Source organism: Gracilinanus agilis, chromosome 1, assembly GCF_016433145.1.
Source record: "Gracilinanus agilis isolate LMUSP501 chromosome 1, AgileGrace, whole genome shotgun sequence".
In the NCBI taxonomy this organism is placed as follows: domain Eukaryota; kingdom Metazoa; phylum Chordata; class Mammalia; order Didelphimorphia; family Didelphidae; genus Gracilinanus; species Gracilinanus agilis.
The window spans coordinates 666199337-666226554 of record NC_058130.1 but is presented as its reverse complement, the minus strand read 5'-3'; the positions used below and the strand labels follow the sequence as shown (position 1 = coordinate 666226554).

At 38.1% G+C, this 27218-nt stretch overlaps 1 protein-coding gene across 3 annotated transcripts in view; it reads left to right on the top strand.

Annotated features, from left to right (window-relative positions):
* The window catches only part of ENPP2 (ectonucleotide pyrophosphatase/phosphodiesterase 2), a 131622-nt gene that overhangs the window by 7357 nt on the left and 97047 nt on the right, over positions 1 to 27218 (top strand). For all 3 annotated transcript variants that reach the window (XM_044668930.1, XM_044668923.1, XM_044668916.1), the window contains exons 3-7: positions 9100 to 9255; positions 16399 to 16524; positions 21525 to 21585; positions 26644 to 26741; positions 27069 to 27148. In XM_044668930.1, coding sequence (XP_044524865.1) covers positions 9100 to 9255; positions 16399 to 16524; positions 21525 to 21585; positions 26644 to 26741; positions 27069 to 27148 — 521 coding nt within the window. The remainder of the gene's footprint in view (positions 1 to 9099; positions 9256 to 16398; positions 16525 to 21524; positions 21586 to 26643; positions 26742 to 27068; positions 27149 to 27218) is intronic.

The following is a 27218-nucleotide window of genomic DNA, read 5'->3' as shown; positions in this document are numbered from 1 at the left end:
ATAATATAATATAAACATATATTTAAATATAATATAAATAATATAATATAATATAAATAAGCACTATGTATTCTAGGTGTGGAGATACGGAGGCAAACAAGAAGCAGTCCCCTTCTCCTCAAGGAGCTTACATCCCATGAGGGGAAACAATATGAACATATATAATTATGTGCAGAAAAATATAGTTTAGGAAGGGAGGGCAATAATAGCTGGGGTCGGGGAAATGAAAGGTGGTGTTTAGACTAAATCTTGAAGAGAATAAGGGATTCTAAGAGGCAAACGTGAGGAGAAAGTGGGTTCTAGCTATAGGAAATAGGCAGAACAAAGACACTAGATGACAGATGAAGTGCTGTGCAGGAGGAATCCTGAGAACAGTTTGGCTAGACTGAGTGTTAAAAAGGGGAGTAATATATATATTGAGGCTAGAAGGGTAGGTGGGGGTCAAGTTGTGAAGAGCTTTAAAAGCCAAAGTGAGAGGTTTGGATTTTTTAAGCTAGAGTTCCAGAAAATCAGCCAATGGAATTCATTGATTATGGGAGTAACATAGTCAGAATTACATTTAACATTTTAGCATCTGTGTGGAGAAAGGACTGAAATGGGAAGACCAATTGGTCATCGCAGTAGTTCAAACAAGAAGTAATAAAGAATTGAACGAAGGTGAAGTTGATAAAAAATAAATGTCTAACCCAACAATAAAATTCCTTAAGATGTCATTTCTTGGAAATACAGTATGGAAGTGGAAAATCTTAGCCCGAGAATCAGATGACTGAACTATAGTGAAGGCTCTCCCATTTGACATGGGTCAAGCAACCCATTTTCCTCATCTGTAAAATGGGAACAGTAAAAATTGATGTGCTTGGCTGGAAAGTTCTTTGAAAAAAAGCACTATTCAAAGTGTGGTTCAAGGGAAAGAATACTGGATGGAGAGCTAGAGGATTTGGGTTCAACTCTCACCTCTATTCTTCATTTTTTTATAATTATCCTCTGAGTCTCACTTTCCTCCCCTATAAAATGAGAGTCTTGGATTCAATAACTTCCCAGGTCCCTTTCAGCTCTAAATCTGTAACACTGGGAAACAGGTAACTAGGTGGTATTGTAGACAGAGTGCTAGGCTTGGAGTTAAGAAGACTTGAGTCCAAATCTGGCCCCAGACACTTACTAGCTGTGTGACCCTGGGTAAATTACTTAATCCTATTTGCCTCAGTTTCTTCATCTGTAAAATGAACTAGGGAAGGAAATGGCAAATTACTCCAATATCTCTGTCAAGATGACTCCAAATGGGGTCACGAAGAGTTGGACAAGACTGACAACAACAACAATAGAAGAACGCTTTTATTATTGATAATTAAGCCTTTGATCTTCCCTATAAAGAGATTATCTGGCATCAGTAAAAAAAAAAAAAAAAAAAAAAAAAAAAAAAAAAAAAAAAAAGGACTGGATCTGGGTTTGAATCCTTTTCTTTCTTATCAGCAAAATGAGGGCTATAATATCAGTGGCATTAATTTTATAAGTTTATTGTGACAATTAAACCATGTATATAAAGCATTTGTAGATCATAATTGTTCATAAATGTGATTATTTGTATAATTTCTAAAGTCCTATGAGAAAATACCAAAACTTCTACTTGAAAACCACAAATAGATAATTTATAAGTGATTCAGTCCAACTTACCATCCTGCCATCTGGATGGCTTGGAAGTAGAATTTAAAAAATAATTTTAGGTCTCCTATTTGCATTTTCTAAAGTGTAGCTTTATAGTTTATGAAGGCAGCTAAGTGGCACAGTAGATTGAGTGCCAGGCATGGAGTCAGGAAGAGGAGTTTTTCTGAGTTCAAATCTGGCCTCAGAACTTACCAGTTCTGTAACACACGGCAAGTCACTTAACTCTTTTTGCCTCAATTTCTTCATCTGTAAAATGAGCTGGAGAAATAAATGGCAAACCACTCCAGTATCTTTGCCAAGGAAACCCCAAATGGAGTCATGAAGAATTGGACACAACTGAAATAACTGAAAATGGAAAAACAAACAATTAAAGTTTATAAGGTCTTTTCTACAATGACTTTACTCATAGATTAATGGAAGATTCATATGACATCTTTCTGAGAGGCCCTTTTGTTTAATGACTTATCATTGTGGAGACAGCAGAGCCTCCAAAATCTTGAATGAAAAAAACTTGGCATGGACTTACTCTGACTGCTGGTGGAGGGGGAAATGGTGTGGTTCAAGTCTCTAAAGTTTAGAGAAGATAAAAATGTGTCCCAAAAGATGATTGGAGACTTGGCAGATAACTCAATACCTGGGCTGTGTATAATGTCATTTTGCTAAATGGAAGCTTGGAAGTAACAAGAGGAGAGGAGCATCCTTATCTTTATTATAAGAAGGTATGACTGGAATGAGACACTCATTAGAATCCCTTATTCTTATGGTTGGAGAGGATGCTGAAAGATTATCTACACCTTTTCCTTGTCTTTTTTCCAGATCACACTAAAACCAGCCCCAAATATGAGAATCTAGCCTGTTTTTAAAGTTCTCTAGAAAAAGATACCATACAACTTCAGCCTATCACCCCATTCCAATCCTTACTTCTTACTGTCAGGAAATACTTGGGCTGAATACCAAGAAGAATGGGAGGAACAGGTTGGGAGTACTATCCCAAACACTGGAAATGGGACCTAACAAAACTGGAAAGAAAGAACATTCCTGCATTAGGTTGGGCTGGATGGCATGCTGGGTGTTTTTAAGCTTAAGTGTTGCCTCCCTGATCTACCATTGATCAAATCTGGAATTTTACTTCTTACAAGGATGACTGTTATGTAAGGGCAAAAATGATTGAGTATTCTAGTTGAAATATTGTTTAGATCATACTCTTCCTCTTGCTTTAAAGTCTTCCTAAAACTTCATTTCTGTGTCTAAAATGAATGACATTCAATTCCTATAAACTTTAGATGGTCTGAATATAGATTTTGATCTGGGTATACGGTCCAAGGGGTAGCTAGGTAGTGCAGTGGTGTGCTAGTGCAGAGTGCCAGACCTGGAGTCAGGAGGATCCATCTTCCTGAGTTCAAATCTGGCCATAGACACTTAACTAGTTGTGTGGCACAGGGCAGATCACTTGTTGGCCATTTAAAAAAAATTGTCAACCCTTTAAGATTAGAATATATTGTACTTCCAAACTGGATACACTATAAATTGGCAATACAACATAAGATGCCATGTAGTAATATACTGGTTTTGGCAAATTAGCTTGAGCCTGTGGTTTGCCTTAGTTTCCTCATCTGTAAAATGATCTGGAGAAGGAAATGGCAAACCACTCCAATATCTTTGCCAAGAAAACCCCAAATAGAGTCAGGATGAGTTGGACAGACTGAAAATGATTGAAGAACAATAAAATCTATGGGAGAAGCTTGCCCTGGTGGAGAGAAAACTACCTTGGATTCTAGGGAGACTTGGTAGGATTCGAAATCCTACCTCTGATGGGTACTAGATGAGTGATTCTGGGCAAGTCAATTAACTTCTTAGAGCGGCAACCCTCTAAGATTATAAATTGTAGAGAAAGGAATGAATGGAACTTTTGAGGAAATTTCCTCACCTGGAAGTTCCATGTATCAAAGAAATCACAGAACTATACCTTGTTCCTTAAATTATCTTTAGTAAAACAAACAAGGATCATGGTAATAAGAATTACTTTAGAATTTTTTTTTAACCCTTACCTTCTATATCAGAATCAATACTGAGTAATGGTTCCAAGGCAGAAGAGTAGTAAGGACTAGGGCAATAGGGGTTAAATGGCTTGCCTAGGATTATACAGGGAGGACGTGTCTGAGGCTAGGTTTGTACCCATGATCTCAGATCTCTAGATTTGGCACTGAATCCACTGAGCAACCTAGCTGTCCCATAGAATTCTTAAAAAAAAAAATCAAATCAGACTTGTGATTGTGATTTCCCTGGTGTAGGACAGAGGCCAAACATGAAGTTTCTTTGCAGCTACCATACTTCCCAGTGCTTCCTGAAACATTAAAATGTCAATGGAAATGGTTTAACAAAATAAATAAAAGTATAATAAAACAGAGATAATGTTATTTTGTGATTTTCTAGGTCAATATGTGCCAGCAGGGATTTTTATGTGTTTACTGGCCCTTTTTGTATTTGAGTTTGACATCATTGACCTAGGGTACCCCTAATGAAGAAATTTCTTTACTAATGCGGATCGATAATTGTTTTACAACTTGCTGTCTGAGACAGATGCCTGAGTCACTGAAAGTTTAAGGTCCTGCCATTCCACATTGGAGGCAGGACTCTAAGTCAGGCCTTTCTGACTTTTAAGCCGGCCCTTTATGTAGAATCCCCTTGCTGTCTCTCATTTTAGGAATAAAACTCAATTTAGCCATTTTGGAGAGTATCGTTCATATAAATTACCTTTCCTAGTCATAGACCGAGACCAAAAATAAGTCATAATTTTTATCCAGGCATAATTTTTGTAACCAGCTAAATTATGACTCCATAAAAAAATAGATTGTTGTGGGAACTGGAAAAGTTTTCTATTGTTTTCTCAGACCTGTGTCAGAATGAGGATTTGTAGCATTTATTTTCAAGAACTCTCAAAATGACTTTTCTCTTGCTTGTAACATAACTTGTCACTTAAAAAAATACATGAAATCATTAAAATTTGAATGAATGTATTTAATGAGAAGGCTTTTGAGAAGCCCTCACGAACTATTCTATTGTTCTAACACTTATTCTGACCTGTTTTCTTAACATTGTCTTTTGCCTTATAACATTAGTCTAAGGAGGAACGGCAAGGTGGCACAGGGTATAGAGTGCCAGGTCTGGAGTCAGGACGATGGGTCTTCCCGAGTTCAAATTTGACCTCAAACACTCACTAGCTACATGATCCTGGGCAAGTCATTTAACCCTATTTGTCCTACTTTCCTCATCTATAGAATGAACTGGAGAGAGAAATGGCAAACCATGCCAGTACTTTGCCAAGAAAACCCCAAATAAGGTCATGACATGACGGAAAAATAAATAAAATGACATAAGTCTTAGGAAGTGTCATTCATAGTGGTTAAATAATGGAAATGATATGATCCATCAATAGACAAAATAAAAATTATGAGATACCATGAAGTCTTCTATTCCTAAACATGCAGCACATCTTATTTGTTTACAGACCTTAAAGTCTGTATGGAGAATGAGTCTTTAAAGGATATAAGATCCAAGATGAAGAGAGGCTTCCTGATTTCTCATAAAAAAAGGGGATGAAAATTGGACCACCATACATCAGATCCAGTCTGAGGGTAACAGCACCGTACTAGAAGTAGGGTAGCCAAGATATTGTTGAAGATGCCACAACTTAATGGGGATAAGCTAAAAGCTTTTCCAATAAGATCATGGGTGAAGTAAGGATTCTCCTTATCAGCACTATTATTCAACATTGTACTAGAAATGCTAGCTAGAGCAATAAGAGAAGAAAAAAATTGAAGTAATTAGAATGGGCAATGAAGAAACTTAATATCAGAGAATCAACTAAAAAATTAGTCGAAATAGTTAACTTGAGCAAAGTTGCAGTATATAAAGTAAACCTGCATAAATCATTAACATCTCTACATATTACCAACCAAGTCCAATAGCCAGAGATAGAAAATGCCCTGACTCATTCCCATAGGTGAGGAGTCAGGCAAGAATTGGCCATTGGGAAGTGAGAAAGAGTATGAATGGAGCTCCTTTCTGCTATCACTTCTTTTATGTTTGAAGAGGTAACTGCTCAAACTGCCAAAGACTGGTAGAGATAGGATGAAGATAGTAGGAGGGCTTGGAAAGAAGGCTACAAAGATGCTGGGCGGCTGAATTCATTTCTCTTCTCTTTTACTCTTCACCTAGCCAGTCATAGGATGTTTCAGCCTAGCTTCATACAGAAGGAGACATTGGACCCTTACCAAGCCTCATCTTAATTTAATGATGTAGTTTATTTTTGTGAAATTTAGAATGATTTTTTGCAGTTAAGTTGTACTAATCATGCAAATTGGAGCAGAGGAAAATAGTTGATGAAATAGGTAGTCATTTGAAAGTTCCAAAGTTGTTCTGAAGAATATAGTAAGGAAATACTGTCAAAAGAGAATGTTAGGGTAGCCAGGTGGCTCAGTGGATTCAGACCCAGCTCTAGAGATGGGATGTCCCAGGTTCAAATCTGTCCTCAGCAAGTTCTTAGCTATGTGTCCTGGGTAAGTCACACTTCCCAAATACCTAGTCCTTACTGCTCTTCTGCCTTGGGACCAATACACAGTATTGATTCTAAGATGCCAGGAAAGGGTTTTTAAAAAAAGAATCATGGTGTTTTTGGACACAGTGGTGCTGAGAGTCCTTTGGACATCAAGGAAATCACATTAGTAAATATTTAAATTAATTCAGACTATTCACTGGAAAGTCAAATACTGAAGCTGAAGCTTAAATACTTGGGCTATATAATGAGAAGACAGGACTCATTGGAAAAGACCTTGATTTTAGGAAAGATTAAAGAAGGTAAAAGGAGAAGCAGGATGCAAGAGGTTTAGATGGATAGATAGCGTTATAAACTTGGAAAGAATTTGAGAAATAGTAGAGGATAAAAGGAGCTGGAATGTTATATAGCCCATGGGGTCACAAAGAATTGAACATGACTAAAAGACTGAACAACAACAGCAACAATGTAAGTATTTGTTCTGATGGACTAGATGTATTTGTGACAAAGATTTTTTTTCCCAGCAGGAGTAGAATTGGGAAAGAGAGAAAGTAAATATATTTGTTAATTTAAAAAATTGAGTGAAAAAAAAATAATGGCAATGAGATAATTTTAGGAATTTGTTTTGAATGGACCAGATCTGTCATTGTGATTTCTTTGATATTGAGAACTCTTAGTGAGGAAATTCCTTGTATCAGTTTTGATCAACAACTGTTCTACAATTCTTTTTTTTTAAATTTTATTTTCTTTAGCAATTTTTTTAAACCCTTGTACTTTGGTGTATTGTCTCATAGGTGGAAGAGTGGTAAGGGTGGGCAATGGGGGTCAAGTGACCTGCCCAGGGTCACACAGCTGGGAAGTGGCTGAGGCCAGGTTTGAACCTAGGACCTCCTGTCTCTAGGTCTGACTCCCACTCCACTGAGCTACCCAGCTGCTCCCTGTTCTACAATTCTTGGTCCAAGAGAGTTATGAAGGCCATTGCCAGGTTAAGAGAACATAAAGAACATAAAAAATGTACAAATATACTAATACTTTTGGACCCTGATTATGAATCATCTGAAGTGAATTTGGACTCTTCAAAGTCATAATTATGTAAAATATAGTCATTGGTTCCAGCTTACTGGGAATACAAAGTAAAATTTGAATAATGTGATCACTTCAGGAGATTCATTATTTGCACTACTCAGCACCTACCTATACAGTGGTTTGATAATGGAAATGGAGAGAAATGTAAGAAAAGGAGATGACAGATATGCTGCAATTATATCCTAAAAGGAATCTAGATCTTGTATGATTAGTTATTGAGTGTATATATATACATATATATATATATATATATTTGTATTGAAATGCTTTTATGTATCTGGTTCACTAGCCTAGATAATAATCAGAAGGTATCGAAGGAATATAAGTGACATTACCTGATATATTCTATCAGAAGTAGATTATTGTTGCCATTCTCTGAGGAAAAAAGCTAGTAGTTCTTTAATTTTTTAAAAGTAAAAAGTGCTAAATTTCATCTCTTGATTTTTCCATTGAGTTGCCTCTATTTTTTAATTCATCATTTTCTTCTTTCTCATGACTTGTTCCAATTGATCATATGCTATTAATGTTGTTGCTGTTTCAGCCATTTTTCAGTCATGTCCAGTTCTTCATGACTCCAGGTGAGGTTTTCTTGGCAGAAATCCTGGAGTGGTTTGCCATTTATTTCTCTAGTTCATTTTACAGATGAGGAAAATGGAAGAAAACAGGGTTAAGTGACTTGCCTAGAGTCACACAGTAAGGGTCTGAACAGCCAGATTTGAATTCAGGAAGATAGTCATCCTGATTCCAGGTCTATCACTTTATCCACTATGATAGAACCTAGAAATATCTCACTTTTTTTTCTTGGAAGATTAAGTATTCTGATCCAAAAAAGGTCACCTGTTCCAATCATGATATCTCAAATTGGTGTTTTGTTTAACCACATAGGTAGTTCTTCACTTAAATTTTTTTTTTGAGATGGCAGTCAGTTCAAAAAGAAAGATTCCTTTTTTTTTTTTTTTGTCTAGCATATCTAAGACTTATTCTTTGCCAAATTTAATCTCTAATAATTCAGGCTTCATCCACATCATCCTGTAATGAAGAGTCTTTTATGGAAACTTTGGTTCCTGTTGTTGCTCTCGATATAAACAAAATATTTAACATATTAGACTTGGAAGGAACCTCAGGTGGCTTCTAGTCCAACCCTCTTTATTCCAGATGTTTCCTGTTTCTCTAAGCTAATCTCTTCTTCCCCTCCTTCTATTATATCAAATATTTGCCAATGAAATTGGCTCAAAATAGTATTCTTCATTTTGTATGTTTGTTTGCTCTATTTCATTTATGAAGATAATGTTATTTACCACAATGTGTTTTCCTTTTGACAAGAGGCACCTATTTAAGTGAGGCCAGGGAACTAGGTGGCGTGGTGGATAGAGTGTGGGGTCTGGAGTCAGGAAGACTCTTCTTCCTGAGTTCAAATCTGGTCTCAGACACTTCCTAAGTGTGTAACCCAAGACAAGTCACTTAACCCTGTTTGCCTCAGTTTCCTTATCTGTTAGAGAAGGAACTGACAAACCGCGTCAGTATCTTTGCCAACACAACTCCAAAAGGGACTATGAAGAGTCAGTCATGACTGATAACAACTGATCAACAACACTCATTTAAGACTTCTAGCTGAGTTATGGGTTTTCTCTGTGACAATGGAAAGGAATAAAGTAAATTGGTCCATTTGGGCACTGGAATAGTGATGTCAGCATCACAAGCATGGAGCATTGAGCAGCTATAAGTTCATTTTGAATTAGCACTTGTTGTTCAGTGGTGGCAGGACACCAACAACTCATCTCTTATTCCACACACAGTCCTTTCAGATGCTCCCAGGACCAATACTTCTAATTCCTGCAAGGGCAGATGCTTTGAACTCCAAGAGCGTGAGGACATGGACTGTCAATGTGACAACTTGTGCAAGAGTTATGGTAGCTGCTGCCATGATTTTGATGAACACTGTTTGAAGACAGGTACAGTAGTCATTGTTTTCTCTTTCTGATACTGACTCTCACCAATAATGAATGGGTTCAAATTTATTGCTGTTCTCTTTTCCTCTGTCCTATTATGGCCTAGCTAAACTAGGTGATTCCATTTATTATTGTCCTTTCAGTGATGTTCTGATGATGATAATTATATGTATGTTCCAATCTGACTAAAAAAATTAGTCTGGTTAATAATTTGCTTTCCTATATGTGTAAATATTGCTGCCTTGGCTACTATTTGCAGGTGACCTGTCTTAGATTCAGTCTCCTTTAATGCCTTTACTTAATGAGAGAATCACCAGTTTCTGATTGCTGGCATTTCTAATTTTAGCATGTAGCTAGACCACATCATTTAAACTATATTTTGTTCCCCCCCCCCCCATCTCTCTAGCTTGCTTTTGTTTTATTATTTCCATTAAAACATAAGCTGGTTGAGGGTAGGCGCTGTTTTGCTTCTATCTTTGCATCCCTATCACTTAGCAAGGAGTTTGGCACCTAGTAGGTATTTAATAAGTGCTCGATGACTGATTGACTCTAGCTCATCATGAATACAGCAATGGCATGTTTATCTTTTGTTGACATTTAGTCTGCATGGAGTTGACAATTAACCCCAGAATCCTTCTACATGTGGGCAGCCTGATCTGTACTGTCAATGGATTTATTCAATGTGGGTAGTTTCTCCAGGACAGAAGGGAAGGAAGACTGATATTCTTCAGACCGATCAGAATTCTAGATTATCATTCCAAAGCATTTCTCTGTAAAATATTCCTAGTCTTTATTCTTTAAAATTTTTTTTCTCACATTTTGGAGTAGCACAATCAGTGTTTAAAAGTTTCTGAATGACATCCCTGAGAATGGAAAGGCAGCCCTTTTGTGGATGGAGCCCCTCAGATTTTCACTGGTGCAGTTCCAATATGTTGATTTATTTTGTGGTTCTCCATTCTCTTGTCCCCATGTTTACCCTCCTATAATTGAGAGTCGGAAAGGGACTTTGGAGAGAGCATTTAGTCAGTATTTGGACAGGCAAGATTATATTCTAAGAATCCAAGAAAGGCAGTTAGCATCCTATTCTGAAACCCCTAGTAAAGGAGATTCCATAGTCACTTGATAACTGGAATGGGTAATGGGACTCTGGAACAAATTAGAAAGTTCTCTCAAATACTTCATATTATTAAAATTCCTTCTGGGCCTATTATCACTAGAAACGGAAGAATTGCTCACCATAAAAATTCATGTTTTTTGGATGACTATCATTGCCTCCCCTACCATCTATGATTTCTTTTTTCTAACCTACAACATTGTTATTTTGTAGTTTTCTTAGAATTTTCTTACAGGTTAGATTTCTGCAACATTAAAAAAATACAACTATTATCTTCTTGGGGCCTCCTCTCAAATTCATTAGCTGTGGTACTGCATAATGAATATGCTAAAAACTGAATGTTTTTATGTTGGACATTAGTGTCTACCAACAGTCTATGCCTTCTGGGAATTGTAACTTTCCCTTTGTATTGGGCAGCTAGGTGGTACAGTAGCTTGGAGGCAGAAAGACTCATCTTTCTGAATTCAAATTTGGCCTCAGACATTTCATTAGCTGGGTGACCCTGGGCAATTCATTTAACTCTACTTCACTGCCATGATTGAAACGACTAAACAACAACAGAAACAACACTCCTTTGTATCTTTAGAATCCACTGATGTTCTTAACCCATGACTTTTCTGTTTTCCTATTGGAAGAAATTTCTTGTGTGCTCAAAACCCTGTGGGGAAAAGAAAGAGCAAACACCGATGTAAAAACAAACTATATACAAAATAAATAGGCATAATTAACAAAGGGAAACCATTGGAATTAAGATAGTTTTTTGACAGGCTTCCCATAGAAGGTGGGATTTTAGTTGGAACTTAAAGGAAGACAGGAGGCAGAGATGAGGAGGGAGAGCATTCCAGCATGGAGGATAGCCAGAGAGAACATCTGGCACCAAGAGATGGGATGTCTTGTTCATAAAACAGCAAAGAAGCCATTTCCAGAAGGTTGAAGAGTACAGAGAGGTAGCTATGGGAAGACTGCAAAAGTAGGAGAGGGGTAGATAAGGAAGGGCTTTGAATTCCAAATGGATTATTCTGTATTTGACCCAAGAAGTGATATGGAATCACTGGATTTTTTTTTTTTTTTTTTTTTTTTTTTTTTTTTTTTTTTTTACTATGGCAATGACTTGGTAGGACTAGTGCTGTAGGACAATCAGTTTTGCAGTTGAATGGAAGATAGATTGTAGTGGGAAGACTTGTGGTTGGCCAACCAAACTACCAGCTATTGTCACATCTATCACCTTTGAGTTGAAGAATATATTTGCAATTTAATACCACTGTAGATCAAGGTCAGTGTTTGGATATGCCCTGGAAGAAAGATTTCCATGGACTGGAGGTGGTTGGGAGGAGAAAGAATGAAGAAGGGGGCATGATGAGTAGGAAGAATATATACATTGGATCTTGGACCATGGGCACTATAAAAAATCGGTCAAGTTTTCCTTATAGATAGATAATGGAGAATCTGATGGACATATAAAAGAGAGAAGGATGTAATTTTAGGAGGAGGGTACTACTCTCTGAAATCATTGCTTTCATCTTGATGGTGCCTTATGTCATAAATAAGTAAGGATATAGAATCATATACATTACAGGTGGCCTAAGGCCATTCTTATTGTATAATCTGAATTCATTTGACAACTTCCCATCTATTTTTTCTTTAAAAAATATCAATTTGGAAGACACAAAATTGATAGGCTGGAAGTGAAATCATACTCTACCATAACTTTCCCTGAGATGTTCCCTAAGGAACATCATTCCTTATTTTTATTTTCTTGAACTTGGCCTTTTGATAAAGTTGAGCTTGGTAGTACTCAACCAGCTATCCTTAAAAAATGTATATATACATATACATATATATAATTTTTTAAATTTTATTTAATTGTATATATATTATTAAAATATATGTGTGTATACACACACACACACACACACACACACACACACACACACACCCCCTTACCTTCTGTCTTAAAATCAATACTTAATTTCAGTTTTATAGCAGAAGAGCGGCAAGGGCTAGGCAATTAGGATTGTGATATGCCCCCGATAACATAGACAGAAAGTATCTGAAGTCAGATTTGAACCCAGGACCTCCCTCCTCTAGGCCTGTCTCCCAATCCACTGAGTGACTAGCTGCCCCACAATGAGCTATTCTTATATAACTTGGTAACATACTTGTTACACTGCAAGGAAATGTAGACCTAGAATGATCATAATAAATATAATAGAGTTTCAGTGAAATGAGGAGGGCTTTGGAGCCTTGCTAACTTTTTTGTATTTCTAAGAATAGTGGTAGTAATAATATTATTAACTTGCATTAGTAGTAAGAAGAATAAGAAAGCAATTACTAGCATTTATCTGGTGTTTGTTATAGAGGTAGTTAAGTGCCCCAGTAGATAAGAGTTCTAGACCTGGAATTAATGCAGACTCAAACACTTATAAGTTGGGTGACCTTGGTCAAGTCACTTAACCTCTGTCTGCCTCCGTTTCTGAGGATCCGAATGACACCTATTTCACAGGATTGTTGAAGGAAGAAAATGGGATAATGTTTTTAAAGCACTTACTGTAGTGCCTGACCCATCGTCATTGTTGTTCAGTTGTTTCAGTCCTCTCAGACTCTTCATGACCCCATTTGGGTTTTTTTTTGGCAGAGATACTGGAGTGGTTTGCCATTTCCTTTTTCAGCTCAGCTCGTTTTACAGATGGAGAAACTGAGGCAAACAGGGCTAACTGACTTGTCCAGGGTCACACAGCCAGTAAATGTCTGAGGACAGATTTGAACTCAGGAAGAAGAGTCTTCCTATCTCCAAGTCCAATACTTTAACCACTCTGCTACCCAGATGCCCACCTGACACATAGTAGATGCTTGAGGGCATAGTAGGTGCTTAATAAATACTTCTTCCCTTTCTCTCTTTTTCCTTTCCTCTCTTCTCTCCTTTCCCTCCCTCCCTCCCTCCTTCTTTCCTTTCCTTTCCATCTTCTCTCTCTCCCTCTCTCCTGTTACAAAACAGTTTCACATATGTCTCTCATTTGGAACAGTATAGAACAATGGAAAGAACATTGGATTTAGAGACAGATGGCCTAGTTTCAAATCTGAGCTCTTCTACTGACTACATTATACTCCCTGGGCATTTACTCAACCTTTATGACCTTTAGTTTTCCCATCTCTAAAATGAGAGGGTTGGAGTAGATGACCTCTATGATCCTTTCCAGCTCTGATTCAGTGATCTAGCCCCATTTTAATATATTAGGAAGCTGAATTTCAGAGAGGTTAATTGATTACACAGAATTATATTTATTGGTATGTGGGCAAATGTTTAACAACTGGGTCTCCTCTCCATCCCAAATGTATACAGGTTACACCTTTCAATTTATCCTGTATTATTAACATTCTCTCCATCATCTTCTTACTTATAGACAGGCAGCAAAACAATAAATCTCACTCTGCTTTGTACCATGTACAGATTTCTGAAGGGTTGATGCTTACATTGAAAATTTAACAAGCAGCTCTTAGCAGAGCTGTTTGGAGCTGGCTTGCACCGACTCTATTTAGTTTACTCTGATGGATATCCTTTAAGTGGTGGAGCCTTGACTCAAATTTCTGTCTTTTGATTCCCAAGTCTTATGTTTTTTCTGCGATACCATCACTAATCACAGAATCTCAGTGGCCAAGACTAACACGTACCTGGACAAGAAAGAATCCCTTCTTCCCTATTGCCCATCAGTGGTCATTGAGCTTTTGCTCAAAAGTCTTCAGCAAGGGGCCTCACTATTTCAAGAGGTATCTCATTCCCCTTTTGGCTAGCTCTCATTGTTTAAAGTTTTTCCTCCTATTGAGCCAAAATCTGTGTGTCTGCAGGCTTTTATCCACTGCTCCTTATTTTGCCTTCTGGGGCAAATTGGAACAAATCTGGTCTCTCTTTGCCATGATAGCCCTTCAGAGATTTGAAAACAACTATCATGTTCTTCCCTATGCTTTCTCTTCTCCAGACCAAACATTGCCAGTTCATTCAGTTTGTCTTCAATGATACAGTCACTTGCCATGCTAGACACCTTCTTCTGGATGATATTCAACTGCAGTTAAAATTTTAAAAAATAGTATATAGTGGGATAGCTAGGTAGCACAGTGCCAGACCTGGAGTTGGGAAGGACCTGGGTTCAATCTGGTCTCAGACACTTCCTAGCTATGTGACCCTGGGCTAATCATTTAACCCCAATTGTCTACTTCTGCCTTAGAATTGGTAAGTATTGATTATGAGGCAGAAAATAAGAGTTTAAAGGCTGTGTTGGTGAACCTATGGCACCCATGCCAGGGGCGGTTGCTCTCTTCTCCCTCCCCATGTAGTTTGAGGACATTTCTCCCATCACCTGCCCCTCTACCCAGCAGCCTAATGGGGAGCCCTCCCTCCCCTGTCTAGGGTAAATGGGGTGAGGCGTGGCTCATATGTGGCATGAGGGTTGCAGTTTGGGCCCTTGATCTCTAATGCCTCTAAAAGGTTTTCCATCACTGTTTTAAAAGTAATGTAAGGTAAGGGTTACAAAGGACCAGTAAAAGTTTAAAGCTAGTATAAAGTAAGGGTCTAAAAAAACATTATAAAGTCCAGACTGTGTAATGGGTAGGAATTGGTTTTAGAAACAGCTGAACTTAAGATTTCAAGTCCTCCCTATGGCCCAGGCTCTATGACCCTGGAAAAATCAGTTTGAGGATTTTTTTAAGCACCTACTGTGCTAAGCTCTGGGAACACAAAGAAAGACAGTCCCTGCCCAGCTGAGGGACTCATCATTGAATGGAGGAGACAGATAGCATGCAAATCACTATGGATTACAAAACATAGGAAGGATACCTTTGTGATAGTGAGGAGAGGAAGACATTGTATGAAGAGGGATCAAGTAAGGCTCCCTGTAGAAGGTGAGGTTTTAGCTGGGACCCAAAGGAAGCCAGGAGGTGGGGATGAGGAGGAAGTGTTCCAGACATGGGGAATAGACAACGAAAATGCTCAGAGTCTGGAGGTTGAGTGTCTTATCTGAGGAACAGTAAGGGGACCAGGTAACTGGTTGCAGGGAAGATGCCCATTTCATTGGTTTCTTCATCAGGGGACTCCTTATACCAATGAAATCATAGGTTGAATCTCTAGGCCAATCCCTTACGAGTCACTTAAGACACTAGGTGTTAATAACAGAGACAAAAACACAGCAGTCTCCGTCCGCTGGTAGTTTCTTTTCTTTTAGGGGTTCAGCTGGGTGGGGCAGTGGACATAGTGCTAAGCCTGGATTCAGAAAGACTCATCTTCCTGAGTTTAAATCTGGCCTCAGATTTGTTGGGTGATTCTAGGCAAATCACTTAATCCTGTTTGCCTCAGTTTCTCTATCTGTAAAATGAACTGGAGAAGGAAGTTAAAAGCCATTTCAGTGTCTTTGCCAAGAAAACCTCAAATAGGTCATAAAGAGATGAACATGAGTGAAACGACTGAACAACAACAAGAACACAGAGAAGTCGATATGAGATGATTTGAGGAGGGAGAGAGGATCTTGCCAGTGAACTTCCTAAAATGTAGGGGCTTAATCTTTCCATTCCTCTTAGAGATGGTTGGGGCTTGCCTATGTTTTGATGTAAATCAAGCTGATTAAGCCTGCACATGAAAATACATAAGCTAAAATACAGACACCCTCTATGCCTGGATCCCATGACCTGATCACAAGGTTTTGATATAATCACCTTTGCATTTGCTATTTAGAATCCATTGAGAAAGGTGAGATCACTCCATGCTCACCAGCTGGAATTCCACCTTTTCAAAGGTGTCTCACTTCATTCTGATGGGTTTTTCTTTAAACAAATATTAAATATAAATCGGGTAAAGAAGTTCTTTAAACAATCACTCAGGCCTTTGGCATGTCCAAATTTCACAAGTGGGCAAAATATTGTGATGTTTTTACTGCTTCCTCTAAATATCTTAAGCTTCCTTGGCTATGTCTGCACACCACTGGTGTTCCCTCTTCCTTCGACTTTTCATTAGCAGCCTTGAAAATCTCTTATTTTGACTCTTTCAGCTCGTGGTTGGGAATGCACTAAGGACAGATGTGGAGAAGTAAGAAACGAAGACAATGCCTGTCATTGCTCTGAGGACTGCTTGGCTAGAGGAGACTGTTGTACCAATTATCAAGTTGTTTGTAAAGGTAAGGGTTTTCTCTTTCTCGGGGTTGTCTTCAGATTTGGAAGAACAAAAGCTGGATCCTGTCCCGGAGACAGCAAATTTTATTGCCTTGGATACTAGTTTGGGAATTTGAGGAGAAATAACCACTTCCCTCTGTTTTGCCACTGCAGAATGAATGGGATATAAAATAGAATTTGATAATTACGTAGAACTTCTCTACCAAAAAACATAAGGCAGGGCTATGTAGTGGAAAGAATTCTGGATTCAGAATCAACTAAAACTTGGATTTGAATTCTGTCTCTAATAGTTACTAGCTGTGTGACTAAGGGCAAGTCTTTTAATCTCCCTGAGCCTCAGTCTTTTTATCTGTAAAATAGAGATAGTAATCATATTTGTGTTATATACTTCACCAGGGTCATTATGAGGATCAAGTGAATATGGAAAGCACTTCGCATATTTTATGGTGCCAAACACATGCCAACTAATATTGTTGTTAGATGTTCTTTTGGTAATACACTGAAAAAGCAAGAGAGGAAGGAGGAGAGGAAAAGAGAGGAGAGAGGGAGAGAGAGAGGGAGAGAGGAGGGAGGGCATTTGTTTTTCCTTACCTTTCTCATCCCTTCATCTCCCATGTAAACTAATTTTGTGATTTTCTTGGACCTCTCTTGGTCCTGTCCTAGTTCTTTGCTTCCATAAATATTTTATTCTGATCATCCTTCTGAGCATGAGCTTGGTTATTAACTAGGAAGGCTTTGAGGATGGACCTGTGGATGTGGTCACCTGGGGACCAGTCCAGCTAAGCCCAGAGAGGCCCATCATCATCATAAGCTGGCTACCATGTGATAATTCTCCTTCCCTCCCTCCTTTCCTTCCTTCCTTCCTTCCTTCCTTCCTTCCTTCCTTCCTTCCTTCCTTCCTTCCTTCCTTCCTTCCTTCCTTCCTTCCTCTCTCTTTTTCTCTTTCTCTCTTTCTTTCTCTCTTTACCTCCTCCTCTCCTTCTTTCTTTTTCTTTCTCTCTCTCTGTTGCTCTGTCTCTGTCTGTCTGTCTGTCTGTCTGTCTGTCTGTCTGTTTGTCTGTCACTCTCTTCTTTTACCTCTCCAGTTGATGAAAACTGTCTCCTGAAGGGATGTAGGGTTTAGCAGAATCTGTATTCATGGAGCGAATACTCATGCCAACAGGATCATGGATTTTCAGAATATCACATTGAGTGCTGTCTTTGAGAGCAGGAAGAGAGTGCCCCATTAATATTAGATGTGTTTTAAAGTTTCAAGGTACATAATCTTCAGCCCTGCAGTCAATAGCTAAGTTCTCACTGACCCTGGCAGGTTTACAAGGGAACTCTTTACATAGGAACAGTTTTTCTCAAGGGCTGGTCACAAACTTTTCCTTCAGCACTGGGCATGTGATTTTTGTTTGCCCTAAGAAAATTGGTACAAGACAGACAGCTTTTGATACATTTTGTTTTCTGCAGAGAAATATCTCTTCATCTGAATCCTTCTCTAGATGGGGGTGGGGATGGGGTCTGGAACTGAAAGGAAAAACTTTTCAGGTTTCTGTTCCCAGATTTAGGCAGCAAGCATAGTAATAAGCATAGAAGGGAGAGCCCTGGGCTGGAGTCCGAAGACTGTATGACTTTGAACAAGATACTTAATCTTCCTGTCTCAGTTCTCTCTTCTGTAAAGTGCATATGGTGATAATTACACTCGATTCCTCACAGAGTTGTGCAGTGAGAATCCAGTGAAAGCATGTATGTATATGTTAGCCATTGTAATTGTAAAATGTTACATAACAATAATCATTCTGTTTTCTGATCCAGACCATGCTTTCATTGCAGTGTAAAATTCTTTGTAAGAAATTGTGTTATCAGTGAATAATGGCACTGGCCCTGCATCTTTGAGTCTGAGGGAAACTGCTAGGGCGAAAGAAAGGTTAAGTGATTTGCCTAAAGTCATACTACCAATATTGTCAGAGGAGGGACTTGAACTCAGGCCTTCTTGAATTTGAGGCCACCTCTCTATCCCCTATCCCTGTGATGGCAAACCTATGGCACGCATAGCCATTTTCCATGACATGCGGCCGCATACAGAGGAGTATGGGGCCACATGCCAAGGATGAAACTTTTGCTGTAGTGTCTGTGCACTATAGATAACAATTCTACCTCTATTAATTTACCTGTTTTGATTTATTAAATACAATTATATATTGCAATTATACATTTTTGTTATTTAAACTATAAATATCATGAAATTATGGTTTTTTTCTCGAAGTGACACACCAACACAGTTATGCTTTTTTTTTGGTGAATTTTGACATACCAAGCTCAAAAGGTTGCCCATCACTGTCCTAATTCAATGCTGTTTCAAAAATAACAAATAATCGCTCACATTTACGTAGCACTTTAGCGAGCACAAATCATGTTGTTCATGACAGCCTAATGAGAGAGAGAGTGTGAGTAAGAATTAGGGATATGTGAAGCCTGGGAAGGCTTCTCTTGGTGGAATGGGCTGATGAGAACAATTTGTTCCAGCGTCCATTAGACAGCACTATGGAATGCTTAGAGCTTGGTAAAAGATCAAGAAAGTCCTGAAACATCACCAGTCATCCTGACTTTTGTCTTGTCACTCAATGTTGCTGACTCTGGAAGAGAAAACTCTGTCTCATTTGAATCTAATTCCCATGCAGTCAAGATATCATCCTATGATGTCATTGGTCCTCTGGAAAAACAAAGGACAAACAATAAACATCTCCATTTTTCAGAGGAAGAAATTAAGGCTCAGTGAGGTTAAGAAATCCAGTGAAGTCCACATAGCTCCTTGACACTTTCCCCACTAATTTGTGTACAGCTCTTTTCCTTTCGTTAGACTGTTAGTTCCATAGGAGTCACATAAGTTAGCTGGCTCAGTGGATAGAGTGCCAGACTTGGAGTCAGGAAGACCCGAGTTCAAATCCAGCCTCAGATACTTACTAGCTATGTGACTCTGGGCAGGGTCACCTAACCCTATTTGTCTTATTTTCTTCATTTGTAAAATAAGCTGGAGAAGAAAGTGGCAGACCTCCAATCTTTTTGCCAAGAAAACTCCCAAATAATCTAACAATAAGAAACAAAAAATACCTCCAAAGGAGCAGGATTTTGACCCTTTCAATCTTTCTATCCCCATGTATGATACTACTACTATAAGAATATATTGCATATTATATGATATATAACAATGGTAAAATAATGCATATTATATGTTATATAATAAACATTATATAATAATATATAAATACAATAAATAAGCTCCTTCAAGTCAAGGACTATTTCTTTCATTTTTTATCTCTATATTCTCTGCACCTAGGACAATACCTGGTACTTAGTAGGAGGTATTGACTGGTTAAATGGATCAGTTGAACTTGGAATAGCCAAGCCAGGACATTAAACTGAAGATTTTGGATTTCAGGTCTAATGTTCTTTCCAATATACCACACTGCTCCAGTAAACTGTTTTTAATGGTTAGATGATTTATTCAAGATCCTAAGACCTCCAAAATCTAGACAATATCTAGCTCTTTTCCTTATAAATCTTTTGCTCCTCTTGGTCTGTGAAATGGGCATTATAGCTTGAGTTACACAGCATCTTAAGGTTATAAATTTAGTCCTAGTATATCTATAGGACATCTAGTGTGATCTCTTCTTATTAAAATGAAGGAAACTGAGGCCAAGGGAGATTAAATACCCAACATTCCACAGGTCGTAATAAGTAATAGGGCTGATTTTTGAATCTAGGTCTCCAGATTCCAAATGAAGGCAAGGGTGGTCATGATTTTGTATTCATGTACCTGGTACCTAACAAAGGCTTTAAAATGCTTGCTGATCGGTCAATATACATTTTGTTGTTGTTCAGTTGTTTTTGAGTTGTGTCCAACTCTTCACAAGTCCATTTGGGGTTTTCTTGGCAAGGATCTTGGAGTGGTTTGCCATTTCCTTCTCCAGCTCACTTGGCAAATGTGGAAATGGAGGCAAATGGAAGCTAAGTGACTTTTCCAGAGTCACCTAACTAGTAAGTGCCCGAGGCTGGATTTGAACTTAAGTCTTGACTCCAGGTCTGGCACTGCACCACCTAGCTGCCCATATCAATGTGCCTAGTGGTGGAAAAAAGGGGAAATCACAGGGGCAATAACAATAAATTATCTTTTTTTTTCTCCCTGAGAGAATAGGAAAATGTTCATCCCTGGATATTGTTAGTTCATTCATCTGTGATAGGTGTCATATTGTTGTAAAGGGCAGCCAGGTAGCACAGTGCATAGAGTGCTAAGCTTGGAGTCAGGAAGACTCATCTTCATGAATTCAGGTTTGGCCTCAGACACTTACTAGCTGTGTGACCCTGGACAAGTCACTTAACCCTGCCTCGGTATCCTTATCTGTAAAATGAGCTGGAGGAGAAGGAAATGGCAAACCACTCTTGTATCTCTGCCAAGAAAACTCCAAATGGGGTTGTGAAGAGTCAGACACAACTTAAATGACTCCACAACAATAATGTTATAAAAAGAGCTCCAGGTCTGAAATCAGAGGTGCTAAAAGTTATTAACTAGGTGTGTGTCCTTGGGCATTCTCTCTGAACCTCAGTTTCCTCATCTATAAAAATTGAATGGCTTGTGCTAGCTGAGCTCCTTTTCAGTTCTAAGCTTTATTTTTATGCTTTATCTTGATTCCAAGCCCAGCACTGTATTCACTGTGCTATCTAGTCGCCCCTCATGACAACATGGCACCTATCACAGGTGAATAAGCTAAATGCTCATGTACGTATCATTCAGAATCCTTAGAGAGCAGCACTTAAATATATATATTTCCTGGAATTTTCTGTAGTATTCCTGTACTCTGACCCTCAAGACCTAGACAGTGGCAAGTATCCTAAACTTATTTTTAGATGAACCACACCTTGCCAACATACAAAACAGATCTGGGGTCTTGGAACTGCTCGTTTTAGGCTCTGCATGATACGTTTGACTATGTAAAATAAAGTTTCCCATTTCCCCTTGTAGGAGAGACCCATTGGGTGGATGATGATTGTGAGGAAATAAAGGCACCAGAATGTCCTGCAGGGTAAGTATACATACATACATACATACATATATATATATTTAGAGTACCATTATCTGTTAGAATATTGATGAAGTAAATGGATGCATAAATAGAGATGGCAACGCTGGAGGATGAACACTTAGGGAGGATGTACAAATATAGAACCCCCTACTTGTGTAATCATGAAATTTGGTTTACAATCCTGACTTACTCCCTGTGTGACCTTGAAGAAGTTCCTTTACCATTTTGGGACTTAGTTCCCTCTTTGGTAAAATGAAGAGTTTGGACTGGATAACCTGTAATATCCTTTGATTCAGGAGACCTGGGAGTGAAATTCCAGTTTGAACACTAACTTGCTGTAGGATGATGGGAAACTCCTTGAACTCCCAAGTCTTAGTTTCCTCATCTGTAAAATGGGGATAAATAACTTGCATATTCACCACTTTATGGAAGAATGATTACACTTTCAAAGCATTTTGCAGACCTTAAATGTGCTAGATTACTGACTGGTTTTGTGGTATTGTTATTTTGTGTCTAGCTATGATTTCAGGAGTAATAGGAAACTGCTCATGAGGAAATGCCCTCTCCCAATGTAAATTAGCAGTTGTCCTGTAGCTTGTAGTCTTAAAGAGTTTCATGGATCACTAAGAGGTTATGTGATTTGCCCAAGATCACACATATCAATTCTATCCTCAAGGCAAGGCTTGGCCCCAGGTTTCCCTGACTTCATAACTGTTTCTCTCTCTCTCTCCACTGTCTCATTATTATTAAGGATAACTTTATTTGTTGATAGGTTATCTTTGGAAACTTGTGACAGTTTTTCTAAATGTATTTTAGGCCCAGAGCCCACAGTTGAGAAACTTAGTTGCTGTGTTTATTTTAACTATTTTTTTTGAGCATCAGGGAGTGACGTGACTCTCATTGTGGGATTTGGGGGGAAGTGTTTGAAATATGATTGTGACCTTGGGTTCTTGAATGCTAAGCCAGTAAAGCACAGACTCTGGCAGAGGCCAGGCAGGAATCATTTCTTTGTGTACTGGCCTACAAATGGCCTGTGTATACTTGCTGTCCAAGAACCAGTCTAGTTCATTTTGGAGAGGGTCGTCACCTGTTTAATTACGGAGTTACTTTTCAGTTTTTTGCTTCGTTTGCTTCATAGTAACTCTTGAAGACCACCTAATAAATAATGTAGTGAAATACTTTGTAAACCTTAAAGAATTATATAAATATTAGTTATTATCCTCTACTAACTCATGTTTTTTTGAATAGTTTGGTGATTTTTTCCCTAAAAGCTTGTTTTGTTGAAATGGAAACTGGAAACAAGTAAATAAAACAATTGATTACTAATTGTGTATCCAAAGCACTAAGAGTTTCCATAACATCAAACAAACTAGTTCTGAGTTTTTTCCTGAGATAAAGGTTTTTTTAAAAATAAATGTAACTTTTAACTTCTGTTTTCAAATGGATACCGAGTATAAGTTCCAAGGCATAAGATTGGTAAGAGCTAGGAATCTGGGGGTCACGCAGCTAGGAAATGTCCGAGGGCACATTTGAACCCAAGACCTCCCATTTCCAGGCCTGGCTCTCTATCCACTGAGCCACCTATATGCACTGCAACCCCATCCCCCTTCCCTTGCCTCAATCCAGATAAAGTTTTAACAGTTCCAGCTTCTTCAGTATTCATCAAAATACAAAAAAGAAAAACAAAGAGGTTTTTTTTCAGATGGCGGATGTGACCCCTGTAGTATGAGAAGTAATAAAAAACATTTCACACATATAGAAAGAGTAGGATTGTTTCAAAATGGAACTGAATACTTCTAGAAGGGAATGACTCCCCAAGCTCTCATGCTCTATTTATTTTCTTTCAAACTTAGACACCATAGAGAAATGCCTGGTGTTCTTCTTGTCTTTGAAATATCTCCAACCAAGCTTTTGGGGCTAATGTCAGCTGTGCTTACCATGGAGAGGTTTCTGGATCTGGGGAGGGACTCCCACATTGCTGAAATCACAGACCCTTGAAAGAGCGAAGAGAAAACAGTTTACATATATGGCAGAATTTTGTTGATCTAGTGCCTAGAGAGTCAACCTTAGGGTCAAAGATCAGTGTCAAAATTATGCTTCTGATAGTTCCTGACTGTGTGATCCTAGACAAGTCACTCAATCTCCCAATGACCTAGAAAAGTCTCTAAAACTAGACATTTCAGAGATGGTGCCAACTTGCATTGGAAGGAAGAGATCCATCACCTCGGAGTTCTCTGTAGCTATTAAATCATAGGTCTGTTCCCTATCTACCTGCTCAATTATAGTCATACTCCCAGAGAACTAGACTGTCCACAGGTTGGATTTCATCCTTATACAGTAAAAACCTGATTGAATCTTGTTAATCGGAAGGAGTGTGTTTGTTAATGCTAACTCCTAATATCACTGTTCTAAAGCAATCTTACTCAAGTTGCTAAGAACTCACAAAATCTACCTTACTTAGTACAGTCTATTTTGCCTTTTCTAGGTTTTCTTGAGCCTGGAGTAAGAATATATTTCATAGCACTTTGCTGCTTTACTCTATGAGACCCACCTACCATTTATTATCCTTCAACCACTAAAGCCTTGTCCCCAAGGGAGTCTAGTCTTTCAGAAATTTTTTTACATGTCGATACAATTTTTAACCATTCTTTTGTCATTTTGTGACCTGTGTTTTCTCCTTCCATCCCCATTTCCTCCTTCACCAAGACAGCAGGCTGTATATATGCTATTAAATAATACCTATTTGCACATTAATCATGTTGTGAAAGAAGTTTCATGTTGCTTACACTAGAGAAAAATTCATAGAGGAAATAAAATGAAGAATGACATGGTTCAATTTGCATTCAGACTCCTCCAGTTCTTTCTGTGGTGGTGGATAGCTAGGGAGTCTAGTCATTAATGAAAGTCCAGCCTTCTCTGCCATGTACTAACTGGATATAATACTCCGGACATTTCACTTTATTTCCAAGCCTGTGTCCTCATTTGATACTTGTTCTACCTACTTCCTGAGGCCTCACTTTCCTTGTTTGTAAGATAAGGATAATACTTATTCTACCTACTTCCCTCGGCCTCAGTTTCTTCATTTGTAAAATGAGGGGTCAGATGAAATGATTTTACAAGTCTCTTCTAGCTCTAAATCTGTGACTCTCACTTTATAAAAGTGGTAGTCATGACAAATTAGGGATTGTTGCAAAGAGGGAGTTAATAGATATATTATAGATAGATAACTGCAAAATGCTACACAAATTTAATTTATTATTATTTTAATCATATGCATTTTGAGGAGTCTAGACTTGCAATTTTGTTGGTATAGGGTCTTCTATTAAGAAAACTCTCCCAACTAATATAGGTTGGCACCTGCTCTACAATTTGTAATTTTTGATAGTTGGCCTGGGGTTCTGGAGTCAGGAAGATCTGGATTGAAGTTTGGCCTCAGACACTCCCTCCCTAGCTGTGTGACTCTGGGAGGATTACTTTAATTGCTTAGCCCTTGCCGTTCTTCTGTCTTAGAATTAGTACAAAGATAGAAAGTAAGGTTTAAAAAAAACATTAAATGACTGGCCCAACATCACAAAGCTAGTGTATGTGAGAGGTTGAACTTGAACCCAGGTCTTCCTGTCTCTGAGATTAGTTTTTTCCCTGTAATCTTTTTTTTTTTTTTTTTAAATTTTTGATGTGTTGAACTATTTTACTGGGTTTTTGCTCTTCCTCTCATCATTTGTTTATTTATTTATTCATTCATTCATTCATTCATTCATTTATTTATTTGTTTGTTTGTTTATTTATTTTTAAACCCTTAACTTCGGTGTATTGGCTCCTTGGTGGAAGAGTGGTAAGGGTGGGCAATGGGGGTCAAGTGACTTGCCCAGGGTCACACAGCTGGGAAGTGTCTGAGGCCAGATTTGAACCTAGAACCTCTCGTCTCTAGGCCTGACTCTCAATCCACTGAGCTACCCCCCTGACCCCCCTGTAATCTTTTGCATATGGTACAGATGCACTTTTTTTTTGAAGAGTGTGGGTATTCTTTGGAATTTCCTCATCAGGTTGATCTGATTTTTTTTGTTTGTCCTGACCCATCCATGTAAATACCCTAGCCATTTTAAAGGTAGTCTTAAACTTTTTAAAAATAATTGAAAATTGTTAAAATATGAGAGAAAGAGAAAGAAAGAAGAGAGAAGAGGCAGAGACAGAGTCAGAGAGACAGAGAGAGGAGAAAGACTTTTAAAGGCAATACTTGAATTGCTAACTAAACTCCAATATTTAGAAACTAATTAAAAATGAAAAATATTTATGTTCTAGTCTACCTTTGTCACATTGCTTTTTAAGTCATATTTATTAACTTATTCAATAAAGAGTATGGATAAGTATATTGTTATTGCATTTTCAATTATGTAGTATACTTAAAGATTACTGTTCAACACGTACCTACAAATGGGAATGAACGTTTCCATGTATAATATGATTTAGCATCATTGTTTCTGTGTCTTGAAATGACATAGTTTGTCGGTTGTAGCAAGTCACTTAACCACCAATTACCCAGCCCTTACCACACAATACCAAGTATTGAGTCTAAGATGGGAGGTGAGGTTGTTGTTTTTTTTTTTTTAAAGAATCTTTTTCTTGAGTTAGATGTGAGAGAAAGAGCAGATCATTTTACTTTTCTGGGGTATAAAGTCCCATCTATAGGTTACAGATTTAGAGTTGAAAGGGACTTTTGATGTCCTTTGATCCAACTCCTCATTTTACAGATGAGAAAAAACTAAGGCCCTGGGGAAGTGGATGGAATAAGTATTATCCTTATGTTACAAATGAGGAAACCGAGACCCAGAGCATTTGGGTATCTTGAACAAAATCTCAGGGATAGGAAATAGCAGACACAAGACCGAAGCCTAGTTCCTCTAAATGTCCTGTCTTAAGGCAAGGAGCTAAGATATAACTGATCTCTTGAGATCCTTTCAGTTTTTTACCATTTTAGCAGTTCTAGTAATACAAGATTCATGTATATAATGAAAACTTTGGAAGTCATTTCTTTAAAGTAAAATATTTTGTTTTTAAAAGGTTTGTTCGTCCTCCATTAATCATCTTCTCTGTGGATGGGTTCCGTGCATCCTACATGAAGAAAGGCAGCAAGGTTATGCCTAACATTGAAAAACTAAGTAAGAAATTTTACTATGTCTTCCTTCCCCCCCCCCCCCCGCCCCGTGGCTTATGTATTAACTCTATTTTTAGTTGGTCCTTTTTGTCTATGGATGGATTTGTACAATACAAGGACTCTGATATATTGCATTTGAGGGCCGGTAAAAGAATTGTGATCTCACGAATATCTAATGAAGTAGAAATAGTACCCCCCCCGCTATTTCTTGGTAGTTTTATGAAGCAGTTCTTTTTTTTTTTTTAGTCATTTCAGAATATTCAAATGCTAATTGTCCCCATTTTCTTATCTAATACCTTTCCATTTTTAACATCTACAATTTTGTTTTCAGGATCTTGTGGCACCCATTCTCCTTACATGAGACCTGTTTACCCTACAAAAACCTTCCCTAACTTATATACCTTGGCAACTGTAAGTTGTTTTTTAAAGATATCTTTAATATATTTAAAGGAAAGATTCACTCTGAGATAATTGAAAGAGA